Here is a 21,085-nt window from a genome sequence, read left to right on the forward strand (position 1 = left end):
ATCGGCGAAAATCAGAAACGACCAAGTCTAGGGACGACCATCTCTAAGTACGACCTAAATTTGAAGATTTGGGTGTCCCCGACCATATAATTGAAACGAAAGATGGACGTCTATCTTTTTTTCGATAATAGGGGTTTCCCCGCCCCTCCAGTGGGATGTTTTGTGAGGACGTCCTCAGCAAAACCTGGGCGTCCCTTTCGATTATGCCCCACCATGACTCCAAATTCCATCTTTGGTTGACTTATAACCCTGTCTGAAAAATAATTTATTCACTCATGCCTTATACAGCATCTGAGCTGGGTTCTAACAGTATTTCTGTTACTCTTTTTTTCTGTAATTATAAAAGGATGTGAGGTATCTTTTCATCTATTTTAACTCTACCATTTTATATTTACTCTGGTTTTGCCCTGCTTTTATCACAATGATCGCTTTTCTACCCTAGCCCCCGGGGAAGATGCAGTCTATAAATCTGAATAATAAAAAAGAGGGAAACAGAATAAGTTTCATGCACAAAAGCAGCGGATCTGGCAATCTCATTTTCCTGATTGACTGACAAAGTTCTGGAAAGTTACAGGTTTTCCTGGATTATCTACAAGATGACATGAAAGGGTGAAAAACTGTGACACAACCGTATCAATTTCCAATCCATACCAGACCAATGTAGTAATGTCATGCTGCCATGTATGGCATAATGAACAGATATTATGGGGTCGATATTCTAAAGGGTCTTGCCCGCTAATATACCCGGATATTCAGATTGTCCAGGCATTGAATATCCAGGGTTAGGTGAACTCATGGGCTGAATATTCCTTCCTATATAAATGTATTATTTTCCCCATATCATATACAGTACAAAGAGGAAAGTAAGGCTTGGGGGGGAATCTTTACTTGCTTTCCTGTTTCTCTATACTTCCATAGACCTTGAACTCTAGAACTCACTATATCCTCTGCAGCAAACACTAAAAATTGTCCAGCTGCTTAATTTCCGTCCCCTACCACGTCTACAATTAGACCTGGTGTTCCACAGTGCGCATTACTTTTAGTCACAGGCAGAAGAGGCTTCCCCCGGGCCCCGCTTAGGTCAGGTGAGGAAAATAACTCCACACAGACTTTGCTGTTTCATTGAAGATAATACAGTCAGGGTTGAAAAGGTTTTACAAGAGTCCTTTTCCTTTCTGATTTAGGGCAAAGCCCATAGCTAAAAAGTACTTGCAGAGTTTGCCAGCCGTTTCCAAAACCTCCTTGTTGGCACAAAGTGGTGACGGATTCTAATCCAATGTGAACACCACGACTCTCTGCAGTATCTGCCGACTGAACTAAGATTTTGCATCATCACCTCCCTTTCCCAGCAGGACCAGCTGTGACCATAAAGATATCTGAGGGCTGAGGATTACCAGATCAGAACTGACGCAGTGCCCTTCCCTTATCCTGGAGGTAAGGAGCATGATGTGAAACTGATGCCTTCTAGCACATTCTAGGGTATGTAGGAAAGGACCTTTTTCCTCAGGCCTTTCTGTACCGCTCATGCCCTGAGGAGTCATAGAGGGAGGAAAGGGGAGGCAGTGTGTGACAGGTGCAGAGAACAGACAGCGGAGGACCCTGGCCTTCTCATTTCAGAATCTTCTGAGGACTGACGCAGAATTTACTACTTATCATTTCTATAGATAACACTAGAAGGGGTTCAGAGGAAAGCAAGAAAAGATGGGATGGAGTTTGCACCAAACGTTGTATGAGAAGAGACTAGAAGACCTGAATATGTCCACCCTAGAAGAAAGGAGATGTAGTTCAGATATTTAAAGGGAAGGGAAGCGGTAGAATGACAGGATATGGTTTGGAGTTGCAGGATGATTGGCTTCAGAGTAACAACAGAAAATATATTTTCGTGAAGAGGGTGGGTCGGTGCCTGGAATACCCTCGCAGTGGAGGTGGTGGAGACACAAACTGATGCCATTCAAAACTTTGTGGGATAAACACACAGCATCCCTAAAGAGAAAGAAGATGGAATTTTAAACAAAACAGTTTATACAGGGCATGGAGGGGTGTAACCTGCTCAACAGAGTTTACAATCTGTTCAAGACATAAGAGATTATGGAGGTGTATTTAGAGGGGAGGAGGTAAAGGGAAAAGGACATTCGGAGGTGGGAAAAAGGCACAGAGGAAAGACAGCAAGGTCAGGCAGGTGTGACATCCATGCTTTTTGCAGGGAGGTAACAGATGAGAAGAAAGATGAAGCATTTACAATCCGAGGTCAGTTCGACAGCACCGTTTAGGACTGGGTGAGATGAGATAAAATGCAGCATTTAAAGCAGGAGGTACTCAGGAGAGGTGCCAGTGATTTATAAGCATTACATTACATGACAATATGGCTCGTGTTTCGCTAATACCTCTCGGTTCTAAGCGGATCACAATTCAAAAGATGCTGGACATTTCCAGGAAGAACAAGACGAAATACAACCTAATAACTAGTTAGCTTGTTATTTATAACACAAATTTCCTATATAAGAAAGTTTTAATATACTTTCGAAACTGAAAGTAGATTGACGTGGAAGATAGAAGATTTCCTCCTCTAAAAACTATTACAAGACCAAGGCTTTTAATAAAGAAATAACATGGCAGTAGATCTGGTGATCCTTTATTTTCAGGAAAAAACAAACAAACTGGGCTGAAAAATATCATGGGGCTAGCCCATGTAACACTTTATAAACAAGACAGAGAAATGTAAACATTACCCCTGGGAAAATTGGAAGCCAACGACACTTTGTAAAACATTGAGATACAGTGTCACCCTTTTTCAAGGAACAGATGAAATGCAGAGCAGTAATCTTCTCTATGTGAAGGGTTAAATAATGCCGGTTGTACACATTATTCTCCTCCTGGCCTGAACATGTCCATGAGACGCCCTCTTATAACACAGCTGACTATACAGAGATTATGGAAGAACACATGTTCTTTTAGCCGTGTTTAGACATGGTCATGACAGGAACACATTTTACCCACCTAAAGAGCTTTGCAAAATGTCCCGTGTAAGCTCCATGGATCAGGCACAGCCTCATCTCTGTATTTCTACATCTGAAGAATGGACTCAGGTAATGTTAATGGCTTGACATGTTGTAAAATGCTTTAATGCTGGTCCAATATCAGGTGCCACGTCCTATCCAAAGAAAAGTTTGATTGGCAGCGATTAGGAGGTTTTGATGAGAAAATGTTTAGGATTACACAGTTAATTCAATAAACAACAGGAAGGGAATAACTTTGGTGTTAACCAATCCCTTGGGCAAAGGAAAAATGACCTCTGTAAGAGATGCAGAAACAGCACTGTGAGATTTTCGCCAGACCTTCAACACAGTAATACAGCAACACACAGTAACCTGGTCAGAGTCTGTTCAAGGAAAGACGTGAACAGTGATACTGAGAATGAGGGTAGCATCTAGTATGAGGGGGTGACAAATTTGGAACAGGGGCTTTATTAGTCGTAGATCTAGATGGGTTCAATGTCTTGCCACGAGTGATCAACCTTCTAGCCAGAGCATTCAGTGGGGTAAGATCAATCGCGTCCACCCATGTGCTATTGAAGATACGCAGACAGTTAGAGAAAAGCGTCTCGCTGCATGCGTGCGTGCATGACAGAGGCACTATATAGAGGGTAATTCTGGTACGTAGACACCTAACACATTCAGGAAGTAAGCATCCTAATTTGTGACGACTTCCCATAGCAAATGTCCATATAGACTATGAGCTGAGGGGCCCTTTTACTTAGTAGATGTAGGTGCCTATGTTCATCCAATGCATGTCAAATTGGAACTACCACCCAGCTAATGCATGTCCCGGGTGGTATTCCATTTTTGACGCGCGTCCAAAACACACAGTAGAAAATATTTTCTACCATGTGGCACTTACCTGGCGGTAATTGGCAGTTTACACGCGCTGGCTTTTACCACCTGGTTAGTGCGTGAGACCCTACCGCTAAGTCAATGGGTAGCCGTAAGGTCTCAGGCCGAAAATGGACGCGTGCTAGTTTTAATTTTGCTGCGCACCCATTTTCGGCCACAAAAAAAGACCTACGTGCGTCCAAAACACGCGCCACAGGCCACTTTTCAGCACACCTTAGTAAAAGGGCCCCTCAGTGAATAATTACGTGAATTAATTGCCCAGCTTTCAGGCATGTGAACAAGACTAAAATTTCTGTCTCAGGTTCTTTCGGTTAATGAATTGTATTACAAAGATATTCAGTCATGTCTACAGCTTTATCTCCTCAATCACTTCATTTCCAGCATCTTCTCCACCCAGAATCCAATGGAAGTTGAAAATTTCACCAGAGTGACAGAATTCATCATTCTGGGTTTTCCTGAATTTCCAGAGCTGCAGATCCCCCTTTTCCTTCTGTTTTTACTGGTCTACCTGATCATCCTGATGGGGAACCTCACTATAATAACCGTGACGTGCCTGGACCCTCATCTCCACACCCCCATGTACTTTTTCCTCTGTAACTTGTCCTTCCTCGATATTTCCTACACTTCAATCACTGTCCCCAAACTCCTGGATATCCTTTTAAGGAAGAAGCAGCGTATTTCTGCAGTTGGGTGTTTCGCCCAGGTATATCTTTTCTTGTTCTCGTTATTTGAAGAACTTCTCCTGCTTACCGTCATGGCATTTGACCGCTATGTTGCAGTGTGTCACCCCCTGCGATACACTATAATTATGAATCTGAGGCTCTGCGTTCTCCTGGCTGCAGGGTGCTGGATCTCTGGGTTCCTGGGTCCTCTGTCACATGCTGTCCTTCTTCCTCATCTCTCGTATTGTAGGTCAAAAGAGATCAACCATTTCTTCTGTGACCTCTCAGCTCTGGTAAAGCTCTCCTGCACCAGCACTTCCACTGTTGACCTCATGACGTATATTTTAGCTGTGACTCTAGACCTGCCTTGTTTCATCTTAACCCTGACATCTTACGTCTACATCATCTCCGCCATCCTGAGGATTCGTTCTTCAGAGGGGAGACGCAAAGCCTTCTCCACCTGCTCCTCCCACCTCACAGTCGTTATTCTCTTCTATGGGTCAGTGTTCTGCCTGTATCTGAGGCCAACGTCCATGCAGTCAGTAGATAAAAATAAGTTTTTTGCTTTGCTGTATAATATTCTAGTTCCCATATTTAATCCCATGATATACAGTCTGAAAAACAAAGAGGTACACAGAGCTCTGAGAAACACATTTAAGAGAAGACATGTTTTCTAAAAATCAAAAGAACATTTTTGCACATTAATCTGTAAGGTGGGTATGGCTGCTCTTTGATAACTTATTATTAGAAATCTCAGTAATGAGGGCTGGGAATGATGGTTGAGTTGTTTTCAATAGTACAACCTTCCACTATCCTGCAGGGGGTAAATTTACTCATTTGAAATCTGCCTAAGCATTTGAAAAGTAAAGGTATCCCTGATTTAGTGGAAGTTATCAATGTGAGCTACTGTTTATTTTATTATACCACTAACATGTTCTACTTTAGCTCAGGTTCCATTTTATGCAATGAGAGATAGTTACTAATAACTGGGATTAACAGTAACATATCACATTTTAATGGTAGGCCCACATTGATAACTTTCACCTTAAGGTCTCTAGAAATAGAAATCACTGCTCTATGTAATAAAAGTGAGCCAAGTATAGGGACAATGAAGCCATTATGGCATCACTGATGAGGTTGGCTTGTATTGGTGGAATGAAACATTATGACATCACAATATCAGAAGTGAGCCAAATATAGGGCAATCAAGCCATTGTCCCATCACTGAGGTTGGCTCTTATTGGTGGAATGAGCCATTATGACATCACAATCAGGCTTTTGTGAAGTCCACTGCAGTGTCCCCTAGGGTGCCCGGTTGGTGTCCTGGCATGTGAGGGGGATCAGTGCACTACAAATGCTGGCTCCTCCCATGACCAAATGGCTTGGATTTGGTTGTTTCTGAGATGGGCGTCCTCCGTTTCCATTATCGCCGAAAACCATCTCTAAGGACGACCATCTCTATGGTCGACCTAAATGTTGAGATTTGGGCGTCCCCGACCGTATTATCGAAATGAAAGATGGACGCCCATCTTGTTTCAATAATACAGGTTTCCCCGCCCCTTCGCGGGGACGTCCTGTGAAGATGTCCTGAGGAAAACTTGGGCGCCCCGTTCGATTATGCCCCTCCAGATCAGCTCTGGTTACCAGACTGAAGCTCTTCACACTAAGGGGGGGGGGGAGAAGTTATCAACTTGGGCTGTTGTTATTAGTAAGTAGGTCTCATCGTATAAAATGGAAACCTGTGCTAAAATAGTGTGAGTGGAAATGGAAGTCCACTTCGTAACTTCCTCATGTCAGATGGAACACAGCACATTAGCTTTACTTTTCACGTATATAAAAAATGCCTAAACACTTGAAGATTTACTCTGGGAGGTTGCAAGCATTGTAAACTACCCCATCCTTCACTCCCTTGAAGGTAGAGGCAAGGGGAGAGGTGATAAGCTGATGATAAAAGGAGGCACAGTGAGAAACTGCAGGCAATCGGGTACAAACTCCCCAGAATTCAGCTGGGTCAAAGCTGCCAGGGTTCAGGTGAACAGTGTCATCCAGCAAGGGAAGAAAAAGAAGACCAAGGGGCATGACCCGGCAGTACCACAGCCCATAGGAAAGTAGAGCTGGAACCAACACACCCCAGAACCCGCCTGGGTCATTGCCTGTACGTTGATAGGGACTCTCCGGCAATACCAGACGGACCTAGGAAGTCAGATTTCCAGGCAATGCCCTCACTAGCTCACAAAAACATGGATAAAGATTGGACTGTTAATGTATATAATTATTAAACTGTTCAATGCTCGAAACAAAACACATTTTGATGTTACAAGGCTAATGCCTCAGAAAGTTGCCTGTTTTATACAGACAATATAGGTGGCTTTAATAAATTATACTTGTGTAATTTATTTTATTATTTACTTATTAGGATTTCTTTACCACCTTTTTGAAAGAATTTGCTCGAGGCTGTGTACAGTAAGAATAGATCAAACACGAGCAATAGACAATTACAGCAGTAAAAATATTCAAATAACAATACAAAGTATGGGTTAGTATACTACTTGCAATGTCAACACAACACGTAATAGAACATTTTAATTTACAGTGTAGGGTATAAGCAAAGATGGAACAAATCGTGTAATGTCTCTTGGAGAGGCTGTGGATATGGATACTCCTTGGGAGGACCTTAGCGTCCTTGGAGGTGTAATGCACGCAGTCTTGCATAGATTTACAACCTCGGGAATGCCTATGCACAGTGCACATAAGCCTACCCCAAGCTCACCCCCTCTCGCTCCCCCACATACACACTGCTTGAGCTGCATAAACCCCTGTGAAACATGCTCCTTCCTGTGCAGTATTTGTGTAAATGGCCTGGTTCTCAGCACTCTTACCTATTGTCTTCCACTTTTGCTTTGTTTATTATTTTGTGGTTGTCTGTGAGTTTTTGGACATTTTTCTCAAACATTAACATGGTAAGATGACAGATGATGTCAGCTGAACACCAAGTGGCCCTTTCAATGTTGCCAGTTATTCTAAGGGCAGATAATGGCATAGAAAACATAGAAACATGAGGGCAGATAAAGGCCATATGACCCATCCAGTCCGTCCATCCTCTGTAATCCTTAATTCATCCTGTTCCTCAGCGATCCCACATGCTTATCCCATGCCTTTTTAAATTTTGGAACAGTCCTCGACTCCACCACCTCCACCGGGAGGCCATTCCACGCCTCCACCACCCTTTCTGTGAAATAATACTTCCTTAGGTTACTCCTAAGCCTATTCCCTCTTAACTTTGTCATATGCCCCTTCATTCCAGAGCTCTCCTTCAGTTGAAAAAGGCTCTCTTCCTGTACATAAATGCCCTTGAGATATTTAAACGTTTCTATCATGTCTCCTTTCTCCCTCCTCTCTTCCAGCGTATACATGTTGAGGTTCATAAGCCTGTTCCTATAATTTTTGCGTTCAAGACCGCATACTAATTTCGTAGCCGCCCTCTGGACCGACTCCATCCTGTTTATATCTTTCCGTAGGTGCGGTCTCCAGAACTGCAAGCAGTACTCCAAATGGGGCCTCACTAGAGATTTATACAACGGCACTATCACCTCCTTTTTCCTGCTGGTCATGCCTCTCTTTATGTACCCAAGCATCTTGGCTTTGGCTGTCGCTTTTTCTACCTGTTTGAAAGCTTTAAGGTCGTCAGACACAATCACCCCCAAGTCCCGCTCTTCCTTCGCACACTGAAGCACTTCACCCTCTATACTGTACGCCGCACCCGCCTCTACCTTCATGATTAAGCACTAGCATCACAAGGAAAGTCAGCAAACTGCCAAGCTCATATCATGCAGTCTTCCACCCACTACCGTGCCAACTGCTCAAAGAGTGATTTTATTATTGTGGCTGCAGCATTGTCACATTCATTATTAAAACAGCAGGTCCAACAATATCATAGCAACATTTTGCTGGCTAATTTCCACTTTCAAATGTTTCCTGACCCCCCACACTCATCTTTCTGCCCACTTTGCAGATTTGGTCCTTTTGGGTAAAATCTGTGCTTCCATTTCATGAAGAAGAGTAATGCATTTAAAATATGCAAAGACACAAATCAAAACTCCCTTGAATCTGTACTGTCTGCTCTATTGTTTTCTCATTGTGAACCTTGGGAATCCTTTCCCAGAGGTTCCTGCAGTCAGTATGAATACTTCTGAGAGCTGAAATCAGCAGTGATGTTAGAAATAAATAGTATATATCTGCCTTCAGGAGAAGAGGCAGAACTGCACCTGGTTCTGAAGACTGAGCATAAAAGATAAACCAGGACAGTAAGGAACGAGGAAAGAGGCTCTGTATACAGAGGTAACATTTTAGCATAAAACTTTTCATATTTTCTAACAGAGCTTTAATCAGTGGAACGTGAACAGCGGGAGAACAAGCATAAGGTTCATTTGCTGCTGAAACAGACAACCCCACTATTAACCTCCATAAGAACGTTATTGCCGACTGCAGCTTCCAGTTTCGACACAGCCGGGCAGGGTCAATGCAGGGTATCGGGGGCACTGGCAAACCCAAACCTTTAGCTTGGTAATTAAACTCCTTAACCACATCTCTTGGAACAATCCTGTAAAAATGCATAACTGGACATCAGGCTGTTCCATATTCATCTTTGGGTCCTGTTTACTAAGGTGTGCTAGCGTTTTTTAGCGCGTGCTAAAGCTAGAGACAGCCATAGGAACATACGGGTGTCTCTAGCGTTACCCGCTAGCACGCTTACAGCGCTAGCCCTGTGTTTCATATGTAAATCAAGAATGGGGTAATGGACTTAGATACAAATCAATGTATGCATCCAGCTTTTCTTGCATAAGTGCACAACTGTGGAACGCTTTGCCCAGAACCGTGACATCTATCCACAACCATCATAACTTCAGGAACTCACTAAAAACCAATTTGTTTAAGAAGGCCTACCCCCCCCCCCCCCAACCCAAATTAACAGTTTTGCTGTTTCTTATATGCCTAATACTATATTGTGTATTTGTATTTTACCGAACCGGAGCCTGCCTCTACAGTATTGTGTAAGCCACATTGAGCCTGCAACTAAGTGGGAAAATGTGGGGTATAAATGGGTTAAATAAATAAATATCCAGCCATTTCCACGTGGAAAGTGAGTGTTACACACAAAGATAGGCTCTAAGGTGATCTTGCACACATAGGAACACGCGTTGTGTGCAATAAATCCCGGTAGTGGAGAGAAGGTGGCTGTAAGGTGAAGTTAGCAGTGGAAAGCTTTTTTTTTAAAAGCAAAATAGTCTTTAAAGCTTTTTTTTTTTTTTTTTAAAGTTCTTTAGACCCATCTTAAATTTTGAGAATGAAGATTCAAGTTAGAGGGTATAGTGGTAAATGATGGGTCCCCTGAGAAAACATTTAGATGAAGAAGAAAAAGAAAAGATGAAAAAAACAGCCCTGTGAGATTCTTACCCGATTACTATAACAGTTTATACTTTCAACCGTGAAAAGGCTTAAGAATAATATGAAATCGGAAAGAAATAAGGAAAGAAGAGATATATGCTCTTTCACTCCATAATTATAAGGATCCAAGTTCACAATTTAAATAACATTAATATTTAAAAAGAAAGAGAAATAAACCAGCATTCACTCTATTGAACCAGTAATTTCTTTTGTTACCTCGCTTTGAACCTTATTAAGGGATTAGGCGGGTAATAAGTCCTGAAGATAAAAGTGTTAACAGTAACCTTCGCCTGGTCTGATTCCCAACTTTCCCAGTGCTCCTGAAGACAACACAACGTGGGCATCCATCATTCCAAGCTGAGACTCAGCCGGGTAAGCTTGGGTCATCTCCGAAAGGAAAAGGGTGATGGGATTTGATATACTGCCTTTCTGTGCTACAATCAAAGCACTTTACATTTTGTCCCTAGTGGGCTCACAATCTAAGGGGGGGGGCTCACAATCTAAAGGGGGGCCTGAGGAGGTGGTTCGGTAATTGTGCCCTCTGTGATCTAAGGGTTTCATTTCAATTCATAGAAGACGACACAGGGAAAGAAAGACCAAGAGATTCAACCCAACGTGCAAGTTTGAAGGTTTGAAAATTGGACTCAACTGGTCAACACTACAGACAAATAATGAACACATTTTATGTAAATTCATTTGAGAATGTTTCCCAGGCTCCTTGCAAATAGAATAGAATACAAAATTTATTTTTATGCCTTGTGTAACTCAGTATGGTTAGGGTAACTGAAATATGAATGAATAAATGGAAATTGAAATATAGCAAAGACATTCTGTATGTCTTAGTGGGTCACATGGTTCATACATAAGATACTTCTACTACTTATCACTTCTATAGCGCTACAAGGCATACGCAGCGCTGTACACCATACAAGAAAAAGACAGTCCCTGCTCAAAGAGCTTACAATCTAAGTAGGACAATTAGACAGAACAACTAAGAGGTAAGGGAATTAAAGAGGTGGGGATAAAAGGGTACAGGGCAAGTGAGTAGTGGTTAGGAGTCAAAAGCAGCGGTAAAGATATTCTGTTTGTCTTAGTGGGGTCACATGGTTCACACATAAAATATGTTTATGTTTATACTCGTGGTTCTTTTATCAAGATGCAGGAAAAAGGGCCCTGCGCTAGTGACAGGGGCAATTTTTACCACAGCAGGTAAAAAAGCCCCCAGACACACATGGCCATGCCTTAAGCGAAGTCTTATCGCATGGCCATGTGGAGGGGAGCCCTTACCATCACCCAATTTAAGGTGGCAAAAAGGCAGCGTACGGCGATACCTGATTACTGCAGGGTTATCGCCACGTAAGCCATTTCTGGGGGTTTTCTTTTCCCCCCGGATATGACACACGCTTGTCCCGGAAGACTACCGCCAGTGGCAACATTAGGCCGGTGGTAGTCCCGGAAGAGCGAGCGTTGGGCTTACCGCTGTTCTGTAAAAAGGGCCCCTCAGCATCATCTCATTCTTTGTATCTCTTTTCCTCCCAGAATCGAATGGCAATTGGCAATATCACCACAGTGACAGAATTCATCATTCTGGGATTTTCTGAACATCAAGACCTGCAAATCCCCCTTTCCTTTCTGTTTTTACTGATTTACCTGATCATCCTGATGGGGAACCTCACTATAATAGCCGTGACGTGCCTGGACCCTCATCTGCACAACCCCATGTACTTTTTCCTCTGCAACCTGTCCATGCTGGACATTTCTTACACCTCAATCACACTCCCCAAACTGCTGGACATCCTCTTGAGAAAGAAACGAGCTATTCCCAAAAATGGATGCTTTGCACAAGTGTATTTTCTTATGGTTTCAATGTGTGAAGAGCTTCTTCTGCTTACAGCCATGGCTTATGATCGCTACGTGGCGATATGTCACCCTCTGCGTTACAGTGTGGTTATGAATCTGAGACTCTGTGTTCTGATGGCCACAGGCACTTGGATTCTGGGGTTTCTGGATCCTGTGGGACTCATTTACCATTTCTCTCATTTTTCCTACTGTGAGTCTAATGAGATTAACCATTTCTTCTGTGACCCATCTGCCCTGCTAAAGCTCTCCTGCACTAACACATCTACTTTTAACTATGTGACCTACATTTTGGCTGTATTTGTGGCTTTGCCCTGTTTTATCTTAACCCTGGCATCTTACGTCTACATTATCTCGGCCATCCTGAGGATCCGTTCCACCGAGGGGAGATGCAAAGCCTTCTCCACCTGCTCCTCCCACCTGACGGTCGTTATTCTCTTCTATGGGACTACAGCCAGCTTGTATGTGAGGCCAACGTCTATGCAGTCAGTGGATCAGAACAAGTTCTTTGCTCTGTTGTACAATGTTTTAATCCCCCTGTTTAATCCCATCATTTATAGCCTGAAAAATAAACAGGTAAAAGAAGCCATAAGGAAAGTTTTTTTACAGAAATTAATTTACTGAGAGTCAGTGTTTAACCCTTTCTAGTATGGAAAATGTTCCTCTGTCAGGCCAATAATCAGTGGTCTTCTTTAATGCCGGTGTTTGAATGTATTCCTCATACTCAGAGCTGCTTTCCAGGTAGCAAACGACACTGTGATGACCACCATGAACAGTTAGATAACGGCGAAATTCAGCCAGTATCCGAAATTGTGCAGTGGTTTAAGTTAACACAGACTTTTTAGTGGCCTAAATTAATCCGCATAGCTAGATGGGTAGTGGGTAAAAAGCGTTGACTATATGAAGAATGCCTACGCACCTCCCCGGCATTATCCACATAGTCTCAAGGTCATTTATAAGAATTTTCAGTGACATTATCCGGATAGTCTCAGGATGATCAGTGGTATTATCCGGATATTGCCCACAGAAAATTGGCAGATAAGGCAGTTATCTCTACAGCAGCCGTCACTAGAGGGTTAAGTGCAGTGTTTGTGGCCAAATTGTGAAAGGGTAAGGGGTCATGGATTTGATATACCGCCTTTCTGTGGTACAGCCAAAGTAGAGTGGAGGAGTGGCCTAGTGGTTAGAGCACCGGTCTTGACATCCAGAGGTGGCCAGTTCAAATCTCGCTGCTGCTCCTTGTGATCTTGGGCAAGTCACTTAACCCTCCATTGCCTCAGGTACAAGCTTAGATTGTCAGCCCTCCAGGGACAGAGAATCACCCAGTGTACCTGAATGTAACTCACCTTGAGCTACTACTGAAAAAGGTGTGAACAAAATCTAAATAAATAAATTATATGCAGGGACTTTCTCTGTCCCTACTGGGCTCACAATCTGAGGCCTGGGGCAATGGATCACAAGGAGCTGAAGTGGGAATCAAACCTGGTTCTCAGGCCACTGCACTAACCATTAGTTACCCCTTAGTGGCAACTGCACATAAACCTACACATGTAGAAGGTGAATTTATAAGGGGGCAGCTAGTTTAAACCTATTTTCAGGTGCAAATTTTATAAAAATGAATAGGTGCCTACTTGTCTAATAAATCACAGCATAACTGCAGAAATCACACTGGCATTGCAAATACAGACTGAAGAATGCAAAGAAATCAGCATATTTTATAATCCAAGTCCAGCTCACTCCTCCCAAACTCCACTCTTTTAAAATATCAGCACTGTAAAATACGTGGAATTATATGACCGCGTGTACTTTGCCAGAGACCATTTACTCACGTGAGCAAAAATGACTTTATAAAATTAACTCCTTACTGTTCTGCATATTAAGGGAAAGGGAAATGGGACTTGATATACCACCTTTCTGAGGTTTTTGCAACTACATTCAAAGCGGTTTACATACATTCAGATACTTATTTTGTACCAGGGGCTATAGGACATCAATGTTCATCTATTCTGTCCTTAATAAAGAGAAGTCTTTTATTATTATGTGATGAATTTAATTTTTCTGTCTCCAATACATGGAAACTGTAAGTGAGACAAAGTGAATACCTTCTGCAGCAGATTGATAACATCAAAATGCACATTCACGAGATTAAAACACATAGAAGGGAGGACACAAGACATTTACATCTCAAATTGTTGTGAATCCCTATTTCACTGTGTAATGATTAAAAGTGCCTTTACCCTACATACATCATTGATGGCATTATTTGCCTGTGTCAGCATATCGGACGCGTGCAAAAATTGAAATTACCACAAGAGCCATGTAGTAGTCGGGCGGTAGCTCCGTTTTGTCATGTGTATACTCTTACGTGGCATCAAGCCCAACATTGGCCAATCCAGGTCACAAGTACCTGGCAGAAACCCAAAGAGTAGCAACATTGCATGTAGAACCCCAAAGAGTAGCAAGATTCTAGAATTCTAAAGAATAACAAGATTCCATGCAGAATTTCAAAGTGTAGGAAAATTCCATGTAGAACCCCAAAGAGCAGCAAGATTCCATTTAGAATCCCAAGTACATAAGTACATAACGTTGCTATACTGGGACAGACCAAAGGTCCATCAAGCCCAGCATCCTGTTTCCAACAGTGGCCAATCCAGGTCACAAATACCTGGCAAGATCCCCAAAAAAGTACTAAACATTTTATACTGCTTATCCCAGAAATAGTGGATTTTCCCCAAGTCCAATTTAATAATGGTCTATGGACTTTTCCTTTAGGAAGCCCCTTTGTGAACTGTGTTTACCTTATACACGTGGGATGTGTTACTATGGCCACGCTTACTGTATGCATCTCTGCCACTGCTGTGGAAGAGAAGGAACTGCATTTTCTTTGAAATTGGTTTATCTTGGAGTATTAATCATTCAAGCACTCGATATACCGTTGGAAGACTCCTGAAGAAGGCGCTACGGCGCCGAAACACGGCTGTGTTGAGTCAACCTGTTCCAATAAATATTATACCCTGTTTCCCCCAAAATAAGACCTAGTAGAGGTTTTGCTGAATTGCTAAATATAAGGCCTCCCCCGAAAGTAAGACCTAGCAAAGTTTTTGTTTGGCCCCGATGGGACATGGACACAGAAACCTTAATTTTTTTTGCTGCAACCCAAAGACGAAATAACATTAAAGAAACAAGACTGAGGTGGAAAATCTATCGTCCAGCAGACTCCTACCATCCTCCTTCACGCTTTTGTGAAGATCAACTACCGGTAAGTGAGCCTGGAAAGAAAAGAAACATCCCCCTTGCAGAAATAATGAAAGAAAAGAAAATGAGTAACCGAGCCCTTTCGGCGCTGCTCCATCGCCCAAGAGCTAAGTCAGACTAGAAGGATGGAAAGTGTTGCGAATGTACAGGAGGAGCGCATAAAGCGCCACCAACGGGGAACGGAGCTACCGTTGAATTTGTTTTTATCGTTTGTAATACGGTAGGGATGATCCTGCGCCCTAAGCCCTCTAACAACCTCCCGAGACCCCCAGCCAGAGCAGCCCAGCCCCACATTCCATTACCTTCCCTAGTTCATACCCCTCCTCCATTCCCAGCCTGGCCAGGGCGGCTCTGCTCCGCTCGAGTCCTGCGGTCACTGTGGGCAGATAGGCGAGCCACGGCCTACTCCTGCAGGATACCGCCCCCCACTTCAATACCGTTCCCGACAGCCACAGTCCCCCTACTACACCCGAATAAGACATCCCCTGAAAATAAGACCTAGTGCATCTTTGGGAGCAAAAATTAATATAAGACACTGTCTTATTTTGGGGGAAACACGGTACTTTTTTCAAATATACGTCTCCCCTATAGATAGGAAAGAGTCTATTTCTCCCCCCCCCCCCTCTTCTCCTTTTCTCTCTATATTGTTTCGTGGGGATTGAGTGCACCTCCACACTTTGTGTGGCTTCCTTTTTTAGACTCTGCATTTTATAAAAAAAATTACATAAAATGAAAAAAATGGAATTAAAAAGACTGATTTGTTTTTCCAATTTGACATTTGATTATACTGCAAGAGCATCAAGACTTGTGGTGATTTCTACAAAGACTTTGTACAAATCACCACAGTAAATTGACTGACAGATAACAATATTGTGTCAATAAAACAGACTAATCAAAAACTGAAGACAATATAACATGCTGTTTGCATCAAAAAATGTATCTTTATTCAAAAATATAATCTAAACAATAAAACCATATACAAAAAATAGGTGAAAATAGTGCTCAGTGAAAAGTGCTCTAAATGCATGAAAAGGGGGATTTTCTTATGGCTGAGCAACTTAAACCATCATAACATCTGGTTCAATGAAACAAAAGTAAGATAGGTTAATATTTTTCATATGCTTATTCATTTATCTTGTTTATAGTTCCACGTAGGATGTAGACTGTCCCTTAGGTCTTGTGCAGTAATCACAAAGCTACAGTTGTTGATGGTAGTTCATATATAAAATAAATAAGTCCAAACTCAGAATGAATCCAATGAATTAAACAAAAGCTTGATCAGAGTGGAAAGATCTACAAGAGGAAAAAACAAAAGCTGCACTATATACTGTAAGGAGGTTGGAGGGTCTAAGCAGGTTAGGAGGAGGTATGGGGCCAGACTACATTCCCCACAAGACCCTGAGAGAAGGAATCGGGATGGTAGGTTCCAAAACCTGTTAGGGACACCAGGTGGAAGGGAGGGAGGGAGGTAAGGACTGGAAAGAGCAGCTGCTATGGCAGACAAGGGCCAGAAGGGGGAGCCGTCATGACAAAGCTCAATTCCCTTGGGTCAGAAATCAGTTCAAGATTCCTCCCACCTGGGAGGAAGGGGAAGGCTCTAACCAACAAACTAGCAGAGAAGCAGAGTTAATGGAGTGCTTGGAGGAAGGAGAGTTAGGAGGGAGGAACCAATTGACATGGACTGTGATCATACTCTGGGGCAGAGTTGCAGGGATTGAAGGCAGTGGGTGGTCACAGGAGTCAAGTAGCTGTGTCCTGGGAGGTTGGAACTGGGAGAACTTGGATTTAAATGCAGAGTTTTTTCTTTGTGCTATGTTTTGGAACTGAATGGGACATTCACCCTTGCAACTGAGTTTTGTGGAGGAGGGGGAATAAACAGGTTTGAACTAAAAGCTGTGTGGTCTGGAAGGACTTTGTTTTTGGACTGCTGAAGGGAGCCTACCGCCACCCCAGAGGGATTGCTACCAGGGGGTTGTTACAATAACTTGCTATAAAGATATGTGTTACAAAACAGACTGGACTGAAAACAATCAGAAGGGGTTTGAACAGTGCAATGAAAGTCACAATATACAACTGGAGCAGGGGTTCTTAAGCAGTGGTGCCCCCACCCCCAAGGGGTGACTGAGCTGCTTCATCGCCTACCCTCCTGTATTAAAGGGTCCCGTACCTGTGCTAAGAAGCTTATTGTGACCAATTACAAAACTCAATAGACTTTTTCAGCTTCTTTGCTGGTTTCTGAAATCATGAAGGAATATCTAACACCCCCACCCCCCCTTTACAAAGCTGTGCAGCAATGCTGACACAGCCCAAAGTGAATAGGCTGTGTCGCCATTATTGCACCAGTAGCTGCTAGCACGGCTTTGTAAACAGGGGGGTAAGTGTTCCAGCGCTCAAACAGTTAATGCCTGTCTGGCGGTGTCTAATGCTCACTTTAAAAACAGGATGCAGATTTTAAAGCCAGTACTTTAGCTCTGACGGGTGCAAATATAGTCAGTGTTTGTAAAAAAAAACAGCCATCACCTATCTCTAATACTGTAAAACTGGAAGCCAAGTAAGTTTCAACTTAGCTTGGAATTTTTTTTAATTCTATAACTCATCCTAACGACCCATATCTTTACATCTATAGAACTGCCCGTCTGATTTCAGAAACTTTTTCAGCAAATGATGGCCTGGATTTCATCTTAAGTGACAATGCTGGCCAACATTACAGTGAAATACGGACCACTGTTGTATTGATAGACTATATTAATTCAGTGGACAGGTCAATGTGATCATTCAATAAAATTTCCTATTATCTATCTACTAATCGCATGGTTATATCAACTATCTTCCCAATTGTGAGTCATAAGATAATGTCTTTTTCCAGTTTCATGATCAGTATATTGAAATTATGCGCTATATCTTAGTGGGCAACACATTCCATATTGGCAGAACTTGTGTTCCCAAGAATGAGTTGTCTGTTTCTTAACATCTCTTCATTCTTTCCATCTCTTCCCTGTCCAAGACCCATGGATGAGGAAAATATCACCACTCTGACGGGATTCATTATTCTTGGGTTTTCTGAATTCCCCGAGCTTCAAATTCCTCTTTTCCTTCTGTTTTTACTGTTTTACCTGATCATCCTGATGGGAAACCTCACTATTATAACAGTGACGTGCCTGGACCCTCGCCTGCACACCCCCATGTACTTTTTCCTCTGTAACTTGTCCTTCCTTGATATCTGTTGCACCTCAGTCACCCTCCCCAAACTGCTGGACATCTTCTTAACAAAGAAGCATCATATTTCTACAGTTGGGTGTTTTACACAAGTGTATTTTTTCATGATCTCAGTATGTGGAGAATTTCTGCTTCTTACAGTCATGGCTTATGACCGTTATGTGGCGATATGTCACCCCCTGCGTTACTCAGTAATCATGAATCAGAAACGTTGTATACTCATGGTCACAGGAACCAGCATCATAGGGTTTCTGGAACCAGTGACTCACGCTGTTCTTCTCTCCGGTTTCTCTTATTGTGGGACCAAAGAGATTAACCATTTCTTCTGTGATGTCACGGCACTGTTGAAACTCTCCTGCACCAGCACTTCCACTGTTGAACATCTGTCGTATGTTTTGGCTATGCTTGTAATGTTTCCCTGCTTTCTGTTAACTCTGACATCTTACGTCTACATTATCTCCGCCATCCTAAGAATCCGTTCTTCAGAGGGGAGATGCAAAGCCTTCTCCACCTGTTCCTCCCATCTCATGGTTGTTATTCTCTTCTACGTGACTGTGGCAGTTATGTATGTCAGACCAACGTCCACACTGTCAATGGATCAAAACAAGCTCTGTGCATTGCTGTATAATGTTTTAATCCCCTTGTTTAACCCCATCATTTATAGCCTGAAAAACCAACAGGTGAAAGAAGCCATAAGGAAAGTTTTCAACAGAAAGAGGTTTTCTCGTGTTCAGATGAACGTTTTCCATTTTAGTAAAGGTTCAATAAACTGACAATATGCCATAAGGGTTTATTGCCAACATTTCAATGACTTTCAGTTGGGCATACACTTATGCATAAGAACATAAGCATTGCCAAGTACCTGCAAGATCACAGAACAGTAAAACAGGTTTTATGCTGCTTATCCTAGAAATAAATAGTGCATTACATAAGTACATAAGCATCGCCATGCTGGGACAGACCAAGGGTCCACCGAGCCCAGCACCCTGTCACCGACAGCGGCCAAAAGAACAAGCAATTTGTCCCGCCCTTGTACCTGGCAGAAACCCAAATCGTGGCAACACTCCATACTACAAATGCCAGGGCAAGCAGTTGCTTCCCATGTCTGTCTCAATAGCAGACTATGGACTTTTCCTCCAGAAATTTGCCCAAACCTTTTCTAAACCCAGATACGCTAACCACTGTTACTACGTCCTCTGGCAAAGAGTTCACGTTACACGGACTTGCCCCAGCATTGAGTGTTTTTGGGAAGCTTTGTGGGTCCAGTTAAGCACTATGTTGGGAGTGAGTTTGCATAAAACGTCATTCGTTCATTCATTTATTCATTCATTACATTTGCACCCCGCGCTTTCCCACACACAGCAGGCTCAATGCGGCTTACATAGTAATTAGAATTACAAAGTTTTGAAGGGGAATATTACAAGTTGTAGTAAACTTAGTAATAGTGGGGTTAGGGATGTATAAATTGAATATGGAGAGGTAAACTAAGATAGTATGAATAAAAGAGAAAGAGATAAGGAGGGGTAAGGATTAGGAAGGATGGAGAGAAAAAGTCCTTGATAACCTCAGTAATTGATGAGTCCACTTTATTCTCAACAATTCATGCATATGGTTTTGCAAAATAATTATAGGTCTGCACTAGAGTGTATGTTAGTGAAAACCATAGGGAGGGCAGTTAAAAAATGTTTTATGAAAATATGGAAACCCTTTCTGGAATTGTTGGCACCTCAAGTGCATACAGCAGTAAGAATTAGTTTGGAAGCATCATTTGGGTAGGAATACTCTGGGGGAGGGTTACAGCACATTCTACTATTGTGTATTGACTTGTTTGAAAAGTCAGTTAAAAAATGTTAAACATTAGGTCAAAAGTACATTTTCTGTGCTTTAATGTGCTGATTGTGTCTTTCACAGTTACTGCTGGTCACTTCTGTAATAAGATCATGCAATAAAATTATCTCGCCTACAACTTCTTAACCCATAATTCAATGGATATATATACATTTTCTATCTTCCTGCTGCACAGGCTGAGGGTCTCCTTAAACCCTCTTTTTTCTCCCAACATAAACAAAGAATGATTTTCAACAAGATTCATGCAATTGGCGTCAATGCCACCTACATAAGATTTTTTTTTTTTACATTTACCAGCATTTAGACAGATAAGTTTGACCTCTGTGACCTATGATGGTGGGTTATAGAGATACACCTTGTTGGAGGTGGGGTTAGAGCTGGTCCATAGTTGCCAATGACCCCTGTCCTTTTAGCAGCAAAATTCAGCCAATTAAAGGGAAGGTTCTCAATGTGGGAAACCATTAAGACATGTTATTTACTGTTAATCCCATTATTAGTAACTAGGTTTCATCGCATAAAATGGGATGTGTGGTAAAATAGCCCACGTTGATAAGTTATAAGTTTAAAATTTGGCCTTTGAAATATGTTATGTTATGTTATTTTATCAGGTTTTTTTTAACCCACCAACTCTTTCCAAAGGAATTCAAGGCAACATAACAACAAGATGAACTGAGGCAACAAAAATTCAATAAAACAAAAAATTAAATTAAGAGAACAGATATGTTTTTTTAACATCTTCCTAAATGCAAATAAATTCCTCAAAGAACAAATCTGCACTGGTAGACTGTTCCAAAGACGAACAGTGTAGAACTGGAAATAGGTCTAACTTTGAACATGTGCTGCTGAAAATGCCTTATAAGTTAAAAAAAATAATTCTGCTAAATGAACGTAACAAGTGTTGGCACTTTACCC

The 21,085-nt window shown here is 42.1% G+C and overlaps 3 protein-coding genes across 3 annotated transcripts; all 3 read left to right on the forward strand.

Annotated features, from left to right (window-relative positions):
* Positions 1–4,293: 4,293 nt before the first annotated feature.
* Positions 4,294–5,229, forward strand: LOC115458428 (olfactory receptor 5V1-like). Its single transcript, XM_030188394.1, has one exon. It carries the CDS (start codon positions 4,294–4,296, stop codon positions 5,227–5,229), a length of 936 nt encoding a protein of 311 aa, XP_030044254.1.
* Positions 5,230–11,542: 6,313 nt separating this feature from the next.
* LOC115457417 (olfactory receptor 226-like) lies at positions 11,543–12,478 on the forward strand. Its single transcript, XM_030186835.1, has one exon. The coding sequence runs from the start codon at positions 11,543–11,545 to the stop codon at positions 12,476–12,478; it is 936 nt and encodes a 311-aa protein (XP_030042695.1).
* A 5,639-nt stretch (positions 12,479–18,117) lies between these two features.
* On the forward strand, positions 18,118–19,098 carry LOC115457418 (olfactory receptor 151-like). Its single transcript, XM_030186836.1, has one exon. The coding sequence runs from the start codon at positions 18,118–18,120 to the stop codon at positions 19,096–19,098; it is 981 nt and encodes a 326-aa protein (XP_030042696.1).
* Positions 19,099–21,085: the final 1,987 nt, after the last annotated feature.

Source organism: Microcaecilia unicolor, chromosome 14 (assembly GCF_901765095.1).
Source record: "Microcaecilia unicolor chromosome 14, aMicUni1.1, whole genome shotgun sequence".
Classification (NCBI taxonomy): Eukaryota; Metazoa; Chordata; class Amphibia; order Gymnophiona; family Siphonopidae; genus Microcaecilia; species Microcaecilia unicolor.